Genomic DNA, 13,474 nt, shown 5'->3' with positions numbered 1-13,474 from the left:
ATTGCAACTCCCCTCCAAATCTCCGACCACTACCTCGTATCCTTTTCCCTCTTGCTCTCATCCAACACTTCTCACTCTGCCCCTACTCGGATGGTATTGCGCCGTCCCAACCTTCGCTCTCTCTCTCCCGCTACTCTCTCCTCTTCCATCCTATCATCTCTTCCCTCTGCTCAAACCTTCTCCAACCTATCTCCTGATTCTGCCTCCTCAACCCTCCTCTCCTCCCTTTCTGCATCCTTTGATTTTCTCTGTCCCCTATCCTCCAGGCCGGCTCGGTCCTCCCCTCCTGCTCCGTGGCTCGACGACTCACTACGAGCTCACAGAACAGGGCTCCGGGCAGCCGAGCGGAAATGGAGGAAAACTCGCCTCCCTGCGGACCTGGCATCCTTTCACTCCCTCCTCTCTACATTCTCCTCTTCTGTCTCTGCTGCTAAAGCCACTTTCTACCACTCTAAATTCCAAGCATCTGCCTCTAACCCTAAGAAGCTCTTTGCTACCTTCTCCTCCCTCCTAAATCCTCCTCCCCCTCCCCCCCCTCCTCCCTCTCTGCGGATGACTTCGTCAACCATTTTGAAAAGAAGGTTGACGATATCCGATCCTCGTTTGCTAAGTCAAACGACACCGCTGGTCCTGCTCACACTGCCCTACCCTGTGCTTTGACCTCTTTCTCCCCTCTCTCTCCAGATGAAATCTCGCGTCTTGTGACGGCCGGCCGCCCAACAACCTGCCCACTTGACCCTATCCCCTCCTCTCTTCTCCAGACCATTTCCGGAGACCTTCTCCCCTTCCTCACCTCGCTCATCAACTCATCCTTGACCGCTGGCTATGTCCCTTCCGTCTTCAAGAGAGTGAGAGTTGCACCCCTTCTGAAAAAACCTACACTCGATCCCTCCGATGTCAACAACTACAGACCAGTATCTCTTCTTTCTTTTCTCTCCAAAACTCTTGAACGTGCCGTCCTTGGCCAGCTCTCCTGCTATCTCTCTCAGAATGACCTTCTTGATCCTAATCAGTCAGGTTTCAAGACTGGGCATTCAACTGAGACTGCTCTTCTCTGTGTCACGGAGGCTCTCCGCACTGCTAAAGCTAACTCTCTCTCCTCTGCTCTCATCCTTCTAGACCTATCTGCTGCCTTTGATACTGTGAACCATCAGATCCTCCTCTCCACCCTCTCCGAGTTGGGCATCTCCGGCGCGGCCCACGCTTGGATTGCGTCCTACCTGACAGGTCGCTCCTACCAGGTGGCGTGGCAAGAATCTGTCTCCGCACCATGCGCTCTCACCACTGGTGTCCCCCAGGGCTCTGTTCTAGGCCCTCTCCTATTCTCGCTATACACCAAGTCACTTGGCTCTGTCATATCCTCACATGGTCTCTCCTATCATTGCTATGCAGACGACACACAATTAATCTTCTCCTTTCCCCCTTCTGATAACCAGGCGGCGAATCGCATCTCTGCATGTCTGTCAGACATATCAGTGTGGATGACGGATCACCAGCTCAAGCTGAACCTCGGCAAGACGGAGCTGCTCTTCCTCCCGGGGAAGGACTGCCCGTTCCATGATCTCGCCATCACGGTTGACAACTCCCTTGTGTCCTCCTCCCAGAGTGTTAAGAACCTTGGCGTGATCCTGGACAACACCCTGTCGTTCTCCACTAACATCAAGGCGGTGACCCGATCCTGTAGGTTCATGCTCTACAACATTCGCAGAGTACGACCCTGCCTCACACAGGAAGCGGCGCAGGTCCTAATCCAGGCACTTGTCATCTCCCGTCTGGATTACTGCAACTCGCTGTTGGCTGGGCTCCCTGCCTGTGCCATTAAACCCCTACAACTCATCCAGAACGCCGCAGCCCGTCTGGTGTTCAACCTTCCCAAGTTCTCTCACGTCACCCCGCTCCTCCGCTCTCTCCACTGGCTTCCAGTTGAAGCTCGCATCCGCTACAAGACCATGGTGATTGCCTACGGAGCTGTGAAGGGAACGGCACCTCCATACCTTCAGGCTCTGATCAGGCCCTACACCCAAACAAGGGCACTGCGTTCATCCACCTCTGGCCTGCTGGCCCCCCTACCTCTGAGGAAGCACAGTTCCCGCTCAGCCCAGTCAAAACTGTTCGCTGCTCAGGCACCCCAATGGTGGAACAAGCTCCCTCACGACGCCAGGACAGCGGAGTCAATCACCACCTTCCGGAGACACCTGAAACCCCACCTCTTTAAGGAATACCTAGGATAGGATAAAGTAACCCTTCTAACCCCCCCCTTAAAAGATTTAGATGCACTATTGTAAAGTGGTTGTTCCACTGGATATCATAAGGTGAATGCACCAATTTGTAAGTCGCTCTGGATAAGAGCGTCTGCTAAATGACTTAAATGTAATGTAATGTAAATGTAAATATTATTTATCTTAACTGTTTTGCACTGACTCTCTTGCAATGGGTCTATGCACACCCACTCGACTCTACCCAAACCCTCACACATACTAAACTGACTGCAACACACACACACACACACACACACGTTGATGCCACACACACTGCTGGTGCCACTCTATTTATTATATATCCTGACTGCCTACTCACTTTTACCCCTAGCCATAAGTACATACTGTATTACCTCAACTTCCTTGTACCCCTGAACATTGACTCTGTACTGGTACTCTTTGTATATAGCCTCATTGTTTTTGTGTTACCATTTCCTTTCTTATTTAGCAAATATGTCTTCATTTTTAACTCTACACTGTTAGAAATGGGCCTGTGAGTAACAATTTCACTGTACTTCAAGTCAACATCTGTTGTATTTGACCCATGTGATCGCTACAATTTTATTTTGGTTTGATTCACCTGACTCCAGTAAGAATTGTGTTAAATGTTTCCATCAAAAAGACTTGTAGAACCAAGATGACAAGTACATCAAACTGTCCCAGGAAGCACTGCATCTGAAATGAGAGAGTAGCTGCTAGCTAGGCTGTCAACAAGGAGACCGTTTCACTTGTGTTGTTGAGGATAGAATAAAGCCACCCCAAACAACTATATACAGACACTCAGCAAATAAATAAAAATGAATGTTCTTCTTTAAGAACGTTCTGTGTTTGAGTGGTACAATCAATACATGCTAGACTAGCCTACAACAGTGTTTCCCAACCCTGGTCCTGGAGTACCCCCAACAGTAAACATTTTTATTGTAACCCTGGACAAGCACACCTGATTCAACTTGTCAACAAATCACCAAGCCCTCAATTAGTTCAATGAGGTGTGTTTGTCAAGGGCTACTACGAAACTGTGTACTGTTGGGTGTACTCCAGGACCAGGGTTGGGCAACACTGGTCTACAAGACTATTCTCGAAGAGTGACTTATTTCCTAAAAGATAAAAGAACAGAGTAGTCAATGACAAAGTGAGAACCAATGTGCGAAGTAAGTGACTGTTAGGTAAAAGTTATCCAGGCCCCCACCAAATCCTGATTCCCAGAATAAGGATAAAGTACTGTTACATAATGTGCCTGACATGCAAATAGCTAGAATGTCCCATAGCTTTATGCAATCATTAGGGTCAGGGTTATTAACCAAGTCAACCAAGAATCAGCTGGTAAATTTAAGTCTAAAAAGATCTACAAAACCCAGTAATGCAAAATAGAACAATCCAATGATGTAAAATCCAGATTACAACTTGTTGATTGACCTAATACTAGTTGAGGTACTTGCTGTCTATCCATTGAAGGCAGAGCACATGCTTGTTAGTTAATATAACGACTGGGGGCGTCAAGTAGCCTAGAGGTTAGAGCGTTGGACTAGTAGCCGAAAGGTTGCTAGATCGAATCCCCGAGCTGACAAGGTAAAAATCTGTCATTCTGAACAAGGCAGTTAACCCACCGTTCCTAGGCCGTCATTGTAAGTAAGAATGTGTTCTTAACTGATGACCTAGTTAAATAAAAAATAAATTTGCGTAACAGTCTAATTATGGTCAGAACAGCAAGGAAGCTACTTTGTTCGTTAACTTTTGCTGGCTAGCTAGGTACCTCATTACACACAGCCGGGCGGCTAACATTAACTCTTAGAATCCACAAACTATAATCTAGGACCAACGGCATCAATATTCATACATTGTTATATTCTCCTAGATGTATCTAGCTAACAAAAGATGGAATGGCTCTGTGTGGGTGGTGAGTGAATGGCAATATTCGCAAAACAAGCGTGCTGCTAGTTACCATTCTGGTTACCAAAACTGAATTAGCCTAGCTAGCTACTACTAGGTTAGGTAACAATTGAACGTTAGCTACTGTAGTAGGTAGCGTTACAGTAAAAACATTGGCACCACAACAACGGTCTGGATACATAACTAAGCATATGTTATACGGGTATCTTTTCGTACCATAGTGAGGTTTCAATACCAACAATATCTTACCGGTAAGTATATGGCTCGCTACTTATTTATCATTTTTATTTGATCACTCCACCAAATACAGTATAATACGAAGATAGGCTAAAACTGCTTCTCCAATATAATACCGCGTTCATAACAAATGGGAACTCGGAAATCTCCGACTTCAGTGTGTTCAAAACAATTAGTTTATTTTCACAGTTAACATCTCCGACTGGGAAAATCGATTTGAACCGTGATCCAACTCAGGAACTCTATCTGGAGCTCCGACCTGAAGATCACCGACGTCATGATTTTACCTCGTATCTTTCAGAGTACCCAGTTGTTTTGAGGGCGGCATTTTACCACAGATGGCACAATGAGACAGATATTTCACCGGATGTATAAATGTGAAGCATCCGCTTGGCGTTTCCACTCACTATCAAATATGGTAGTGAGAGGAAGCCCAGTGGTTGGCGGGAGAAGATGGAACGAGATGGATTTTGGCCGACATTCTGCACATTTTCTCATCGATGAAACATTTGATCTCAATACAGTTCTGTTATTAAAACTAAAATATGTTATGAACAGAGTGGACTAGGTTTTGTAAACTTTACTCTTTGCCACAGTTTTAAAAAATCGCGTAGTTTAGAAGGATTGCACAGGCGAAGTTAGGTAATGCATACGCGCACTTCAGAATAGGCGTTCCAGAGTAGGATCTTGCTAGCTCGTGTTTGGCTCTGCCCACCTGCTTGCTTGTTCTGCCCACTGTGACTAATTTGTTCCCATTGGAAACGACAGGCTAAAGTTTGTCTTGGATTAGTTATAAAAATATTTGTCATTACTAAAGCTATGGGTTATTCATCTATACCCCGAGTTCAGCGTCACGTCGACTTTATTACATTACGGGGTACGGAAACCCAGTAGGACCAATTCCGACCTGTCCATTCATGCATGGTTTCTGTAGAGCCCAAACACAGTGCAGAGAATAGTCATGTGAATTCAGCTTAAATATATTCAAGGGATCAAATAATTTGTTCTGGATATTTTCTTTTCACATTGTCAAATGGTGGATCTAACCAGGACAGTGCAAGCAAAAACAATTAAAGACTGTCAAAGACTGCACATGGTGCACATGTAAAGTGTTGGTCCCATGTTTCATGAGCTGAAATAAAAGATCCCAGAAATGTTCCATATGCAGAAGCTTATTTCTTTCAAATTTTGTGCACAAATGTGTTTACATCCCTGTTTGCGAGCATTTCTCCATTGCCAAGATAATACATCCACCTGACAGGTGTGGCATATCTAGAAGCTGATTAAACAGCATGATCATTACACAGGTGCACTTTGTGCTGGGGACAATAAAAGGCCACTCTAAAATATGCAGTTTTGTCACACAACGCCACAGATGTCAAGTTGAGGGAGCATGGAATTGGCATGCTGACTGCAGGAATGTCCACCAGAATCATTGCCAGAGAATTGAATGTTCATTTCTCTACCATAAGCCGCCTCCAATGTTATTTTAGAGGTGTGCATATTCACCAGACATGTCATCCATTGAGCATGCTTGGATGCTCTGGATTGACGTGTACGACAGCGTGTTCCAGTTCCCTACCAATATCCAGCAACTTTACAGTTATTGAAGAGTGGGAAAACATTCCACAGGCCACAATCAACAACTTGTTCAACTCTCTGCGAAGGAGATGTGTCACGATGCATGAGGCAAATGGTCACACCAGATACTGACTGGTTTTCTGTATTCCCAATCATGTGAAATCCATAGATTAGGGCCTAATGAATTCATATAAGAATCAGTGAATTGAAATGAACTGTAAATCTTTGAAATTGTTGCATGTTCCATTTATAGTTTTGTTCAGTGTAGTTAACCAAATAGTTTGGGTAGCTATCTGCATTGACCCTTTTTGCACTAACTTTAACACATATGCTGCTGCTACTGTTTATTAGCGTTCCTGTTGACTAGTCACATGGACATATCTACCTCAACTCCTACCCGTGCACATCGACTCAGTACTGGTACCCCATGTGTATATAGCCAAGTTATTGTTACTCATTGTGTATTATTACTTTTATTCCATTTTATTTCTCTCTGCATTGTTGGGAACGGCCCGTAAGTAAGCGTTTCACTGTTAATCTACACCTGTTGTCTATGAAGCAAGTGACAAGTAAAATGACATTTGAAGCTTGAATGGCTCAGCTCAGTAGTGCGATATGTCAGTGTATGGACTGGTCACGGATCGTAGAGGTGATTACCACCAGAGAAAAGGTATAGAAATAGTGCTTGTTCAACATTGCAGCCAACAAGGCAGGTGACTGACTGATCTACAAATCACCTTGCATCATAAATAACTACTCATTATTATTTGTAGTCAGTCACCATTAATTCAAAATGCATCATGGATTTAATTTTGAACAAGCCTTATTTCTATACCTTTTCTCTGGTGGTAATCACCTATACGATCCGTGACCAGCTAGGCATGGGTCCTCAGAACCTCAAAAGGTTTTACAGCTGCACCATCGAGAGCATCCTGACGGGTTGCATCACTGCCTGGTATGGCAACTGCCCGGCCTCCGACCGCAAGGCACTACTGAGGGTAGTGCGTACGGCCCAGTACATCACCGGGGCCAAGCTTCCTGCTATCCAGGACCTCTATACCAGGCGGAGTCAGAGGAAGGCCCTAAAAATTGTCAGACTCCAGCCACCTTAGTCATAGACTGTTCTCTCTGCTACCGCACAGCAAGCGGTACCGGAGCGCCAAGTCTAGGTTCAAGAGGCTTCTAAACAACTTCTACCCCCAAGCCATAAGACTCCTGAACAGCTAATCAAAAACTACCCAGACTATGTGCATTGCCTCCCCGCTGCTGCTACTCTTATCTATGCAGTCACTTTAACTCTACCTACATGTACATATTACCTCAACACCGGTACCCCCTGTATATAGCCCCGCTATTGTCATTTACTGCTGCTCTTTAATTATTTGTTATTCTTATCTCTTTAGGTATTTTCTTATAACTGCATTGTTGGTTAAGGGCTTGTAAGTAAGTGTTTCACTGTAAGGTCTACACCTGTTGTATTTGACGCATGTGACAAATAAAATGTTATTTGAATGCTCTGTAACACAGCCATAGTCTTGAGAATTTACTTGTTTATAAAGAAAGAGGCATATCATTGACTTATTGGATAGGCCAATTACTCCAAATAGATTGAAAAGTAAACAAATACACATGATAGATACTATCAATAACATAAAACTCAAACATAATAGCAATGACAGTATTTTATTGATAATTGTAGGGTTGTAACAGGTGAGAAGCATATACTGGTTCCTTTTTGAATTACACTGAATGAAATGTTATGGAAAATATTTGCAGTTTGTATATACATTATTAATGTGGAGTTCCATGGTTTTCTACATTTTCTAAATACCAGTGTGTGTTTGAGTGCAATCCCAAGTTCTTGAACTTAATTATGAACATGAAACTAAGGCTTTCAGACAGCATCTCAAATCATGCCTATAATTCATTCATACAACATGCCAGCTCATGGAAAGACCTAATTACGATGCCTCTAAACATTGGTCTAGTATCAAGACCTTTAAAAGGGATACTTAGGGATTTTGGCAATGAGGCCCGTTATCTACTTCCCCAGAGTCAAATGAAGCAGATACCCATAGACTTCCTGTCACTGCGCTAATGCTAGTTAGCATTGGCTCGTGAAACTAACTCCAACACCCTTCATACTGGACAGAGACATAAAAATGGTATCCACTAGTTCATCTGACTCTGGGAAAACTAGATAAAGGCCAAAATTCAGAAGTATACCTTAAAGCAAAGACTGTGCAAAACATTTACTACAAGGTGAGGTCATTTTAAAATTTAAAAGAAACCGAAAATATATTACGAACTCCAATAGAGTTGTAAAAACGTATTACTACAATAGTTCAATGAAATGGAATGAAACGGTTGATGGAAGCCTGGGATGGTTACTAGCTACGGAGGATGAACGCCATAATACACCAATAATGTCTTTCACATCAGAACTAAAAAAAGCTATGGAATGCAGTATTACTGTTCATAAGAGTTGATGTGAAAGTGAACCTCAAAAGGTTACTTCACGTTTCATTAACAACGTTGCTGGTGATGCTTTTATTTTCTGCAGAACAGACTTTGGGACTTTATCCCAAGGTTTATAGTCATCTAAGTATTCATCAACAAAACATTATTGTCCGAAGCAGCTGTTGTGATGGCGAGAAACCCAAATGGACCATCAGTTACCAAACCCCCAACTGATCAGAACAGCTTGATCATACTCTCTCTGGATTTCCCAACTCCAACCCATTTCACTGAAAAGTGAAACAAAATTCACAGTGAATATATTATCAGCAATTATGAAAATAAGACTTTTAGAAAGGCTGCTTAATCCCCATAGTTGATTTCTTGACTAACCTGGCACTTGCAAGAAGTCCTCGATGAAGCGGATGTAGCTTTGTGCCTGCGGGGGCAGCTCCTCAAAGCACCTCACATCCTCAGTGCTGCAGCACCATCCAGGTAACGTCTCATACTTCACAGACACCCGTGTCAGCACGTCCATATTGGCTACAGAGGGAGAGAGAGAGTGAGAATGAGATGGGAGTCTACCCAGCACACAGGTCAAGCCAAATCAAGTGTGTCTAATGGTAAAGTGAAAGGAACAAGATAAGATTAGTCCTCCCAGACAGGGAGAAATTCACCAGGAAAACTGGGAAGGGGATCATCATCAACAGAGTAGGCTACACCGACTTTGATCTCTGGCAGCGTGTCCAGGATGTCAAGCTTGGTCAGAGCGATGCTGTGGGAGAGGAACAGTCGTGTCAAACATGATTATGGAATATGTAGACAGCAAATAAACATAGTGGAGGGTGAACACTGTGCTCCAATAATTACAATGCATACAGTATGGAACACAGACAGAAAGAAGAACAAGCAGGAGAGACTGAGCCTTACGCAGTGAAGCCGTTGACCATGTGGGCGTATCGGACCAGAATCAGGTCCAGCCAGCCACAGCGGCGCTGCCGGTCCGTCGTCACACCAAACTCCCTCCCTCTGGACTGCAACAAGTTGCCAACCTCCTGGACCACAACAACAGCAGCAGTCAGATCTGGGATTCACTATAAAAAACTGAATGCAAATATGAAGTACTGGAAGAGACAGTATGTTTATGCCACAACAAATTCATACTGCAAGACTTAGCACACAACATTGATTCTGCACAACAAATTCTATCCACTCACATTGTCCTGCTCAGTGGGGAAAGCTCCTACGCCTACCCGGGTGGTATAGGCCTTGACCACACCATACACCCGCCCCACATAGGACGGGGGCACACCCAGGCCAGTGCACACTCCCCCAACAGTGCAGTTAGAGGACGTCACAAATGGGTAGGTGCCTGAAAAATACAAATTATTCCACTTCCTTCAAATTATATTCCAATGGCAAACAGCAGAGTAGCATAATAATTTGACCCTCTCAACCCCTTCTGTTCTCACCAAAGTCAATATCCAGGAGGGCTGCATTGGCTCCCTCCACCAGGATCTTCTTACTGGGCCCAGTGAGGGCCTTGTGCATGAAGTACACCCCATCTGTTACAAGCGGACGCAACCTCTCAGCATACTCCTGGAAAAGGAAAATCAGTGAGAAGCCTCTCAGCATCGTTTTACATTTTCTGTTCACTCCTGGAAGACTAACAAGAGCTGTGCTGCAAGGAATCAGCTCAATTGAGACAGTACCAACCTGCATAAAGAGACCCTTCAAAAACAAGACATAACTGGACTAGCATCCCTGACTGCATCCTGGTCAGGTGATGGATAAGTCCAACGTTTTATTTAAGTAAAGATATGTCATTCAAGCAATATTCTTTTTACCTTCAGTTGCTGCAGCTCATTGTCAATGTCAACATTGAGGTTGGGGTACATAGTCAGGAAATGCTCTGCCAACACACGGAACCTGTGGAAGAAAAGGACATCCACTACCAATCAACATCAATGACTTAAATACAGTTAAGGCTTGAAAGTATCACCATGCATTCTTAAAAACAATTTTTATACTGACTTCTCCTCAAAGACGGTAAAATCAGACACAAGGTCACAGACTCTCAGTCCATTACGAGCAGCTTTGGAAGAATAGGCAGGTCCAATGCCCTTTTTGGTGGTTCCCAAACTGGAAAACAAACAAAAACAGATAGTGGACGTTCTGGAGTGGCACAGAAGGAATATACAATACTGCCTTGGCAGTAGCCCAGAAAGGCTACCATGACTTCATTTTTTAATAGCTGCAATCACAGACCATATTTATTTAGACATTTTGTAGGATCTCATTTTCAAGTGTCCAAATGAAAAGAAAACATACTTTGTTACAAGAAAAACATACATTAACAGCATAAAACAGTTGCAGTACATCTACTAATAACTAATAAAAATTACCTACTTCTACAACTAATAAAGTATGCGGACGCACCTTCAAACGAGTGGATTTGGCTAGTTCAGTCACACCCGTTGCTGACAGGTGTATAAATCGAGCACACAGCCATGCAATCTCCACAGACAAACACTGGCAGTAGAATGGCCTTACTGAAGAGCTCAGTGACTTTCAACATGGCACCATCATAGGATGCCACATTTCCAACAAGTCAGTTTGAGATACCCCAGTCAACTGTAAGTGCTGTTATTGTGAAGTGGAAACATCTAGGAGCAAAAATGGCTCAGCCGTGAAGTGGTAGGCCACACAAGCTCAATGAACAGGACCAGAGTGCTGAAGCCGAGCAGCCGCACACAAGCCTAAGATTTCCATGTGCAATGCCAAGCGTCAGCTGGAGTGGTGTAAAGCTCGCCGCCATTGGTCTCTGGAAACGCGTTCACTGGAGTAATGAATCACGCTTCACCATTTGGCAGTGCGACAGACAAATCAGGGTTTGGCGGATTCCAGGAGAACGCTACCTGCCCCAATGCATAGTGTCGACTGTAAAGTTTGGTGGAGAAGAAATAATGGTTTGGGCTAGGCCCCTTAGTTCCAGTGAAGAGAAATCTTAACATTACAGCATCTGTGCTTCCAACTTTGTGGCAACAGTTTGAGGAATGTCCTTTCCTGTTTCAGCCCAACAATGCCCGCTTGCACAAAGCGAGGGCCATGGAGGCTGTTATAGCAGCAAAGGAGGGAGGGGGGGGCAGCTCCATATTAATGCCCATGATCTTGGAATGAGATGTTTGATGAGCGGGTGTCCACATACACTACATAACCAAAAGTATTTAAAAATCTCCACGTTTTTAATAGTATAGTAAAATTAAGAGGGCTCGTCTTGACAAAAAGTCTCATAGATCAGCACTCATACTCGGACATGCTTTATAAATATGAGCCCAGATACTCTCACACTTTCTCATACAGTAAAACCCACGCACTTCTTTCCCGCCTGTAGCTCTCTCTGTTGTTCCTGGATCCCATCAACAGCTTGGTGGAAGTTGAACACTATGAACAGATGAGGCAAAGAAAGAGAGTAAATTAATGGAATTGCAAAACACTAAACCATAGGTTTGCAAAACATACAACCGAGTCATACAGACTTACCAATGTGTGCACGGTCAGAAATCTTTAACCGCTCCTCCCATCCTTCCAGTCCTGGACAAAGACAACAACAAATTGCAGGTCTTGTTCCACTTCATTCATCCATCACCCTTTTATCCCTCTCATCGTTCCTGCAAGCCTCTTCTTTTGCAAATACTTACCTTTGCCTTTCTGCAGGTTCTTTTCAGCCTCCTCAAAGAGCCCAGGCAGGTGTATCACAACCCCATTCCCTGTGAATAACCAGTTCAGTTAGGGATGACTTGAACAGCAATCCAAATAAGTGAAAACAGCTTGGAGGCTGCAGTGCCAGTGAGAGGGTCAACCCACCAATAAATGAGACAGCCGTCTTGTTGAGCACTCCGCTGGGCAGCAGGTGGAAGTCATACTCCACAGAGTCCACCACCACTGTGTGGCCTGCGTTGTTGCCTCCCTGGATTAGATAATATTTACATTAAAACCAAGAGGCAGCGCACAGCACAGTTCTGTTGATAATTAGCAGCCAACTGGTAGCGCATTATTTGAACGGCAACAAAACGGAAATGTAGTACAACATATGGACACGTAGCACACTACCATCCAACACATCCTAATGCCTTGGGCTTCTCTGTGTTGCAGCAGCCAGTGCCATTATCTATCTTGACTGCAAATAGGGCACTGATCACAAGGTCAAAGTTAGTCGAATGAAACCAATGTAGGTAGTGTTTTACCACGGGAGCCGAGAAGGACATCTCGATAACTCCAGTTCGTAACTACTATAGCTAGTAATCTCTAGATAACATTTGTTGGGGGTCGTTATCAGCTACCACAATAGATAGCAAGTTTAGCTATAGCAATCCACGGTACGGTTAGTTTGTAGGCTTGCATGATGTGGCTAATAGGTAGATTACTAAATATTGTTATACACTAGTTAGTGTTGGTTTTGTTTAGGCCTTGCTAACGTAGCCTAACGACTTCCGTATTTTTGTGAAGTTCAAATGCCTTGTGTGTTTGCTGGGTTAGCGAACATTAGGTTGCTAGTCAGAATAGCTAGCTACGTACCTGACACCTGCATACTAGGTCTGCGTCCATTGCTAGCAGGTCAACCACTTTCCCCTTTCCCTCGTCTCCCCATTGCGCACCGAGGACCACGGTTACTTTATTCCGAGGCTCCTTCGGAGTCCGCAGGGACTCGACCTGTCCATTCTCCCGAGGTCGCTTGAAAGCAGGCTCTCCGTTCAAGGAGGCCGTTTCTTTGCCATTAGGCATTGTGCTGTCTGCTGCCATGCTGCTCTGTGCGATGCCGGAAGATGAAGTTAGCGGTTCTCTCTTAAAGGAAGTGTGCTTTTTCATACTGATCCTACTTCAATTGAAGCTGGCAGAAAGCTACTGAACTACGAATTTGGGCTTTTACTGGACAATGTTTGATCCAGTCTTATCAGAGCAGACAAAAATAGAAAATGTTTTATTTGAATAAACATTTTATTTCAAAAGAGACCAAAAACAATGTACATATTAACATTTGAGGGCTAGAG

General features: G+C 44.2%; 1 protein-coding gene across 1 annotated transcript; it reads right to left on the bottom strand.

Annotated features, from left to right (window-relative positions):
* Positions 1 to 7,633: 7,633 nt before the first annotated feature.
* On the bottom strand, positions 7,634 to 13,230 carry pura2 (Adenylosuccinate synthetase isozyme 2). Its single transcript, NM_001140240.1, is given in 13 exon segments — positions 7,634 to 8,713; positions 8,817 to 8,966; positions 9,101 to 9,198; positions 9,354 to 9,478; positions 9,641 to 9,795; positions 9,896 to 10,022; positions 10,271 to 10,352; positions 10,458 to 10,565; positions 11,801 to 11,867; positions 11,967 to 12,017; positions 12,125 to 12,193; positions 12,291 to 12,393; positions 13,002 to 13,230. Coding segments are annotated over 13 exon segments (1,413 nt in total). The 5' UTR covers positions 13,227 to 13,230; the 3' UTR covers positions 7,634 to 8,660.
* Positions 13,231 to 13,474: the final 244 nt, after the last annotated feature.

Source organism: Salmo salar, chromosome ssa04 (genome assembly GCF_905237065.1).
Source record: "Salmo salar chromosome ssa04, Ssal_v3.1, whole genome shotgun sequence".
Lineage (NCBI taxonomy): Eukaryota > Metazoa > Chordata > Actinopteri > Salmoniformes > Salmonidae > Salmo > Salmo salar.
This window is presented reverse-complemented; position numbering and strand designations above follow the sequence as displayed.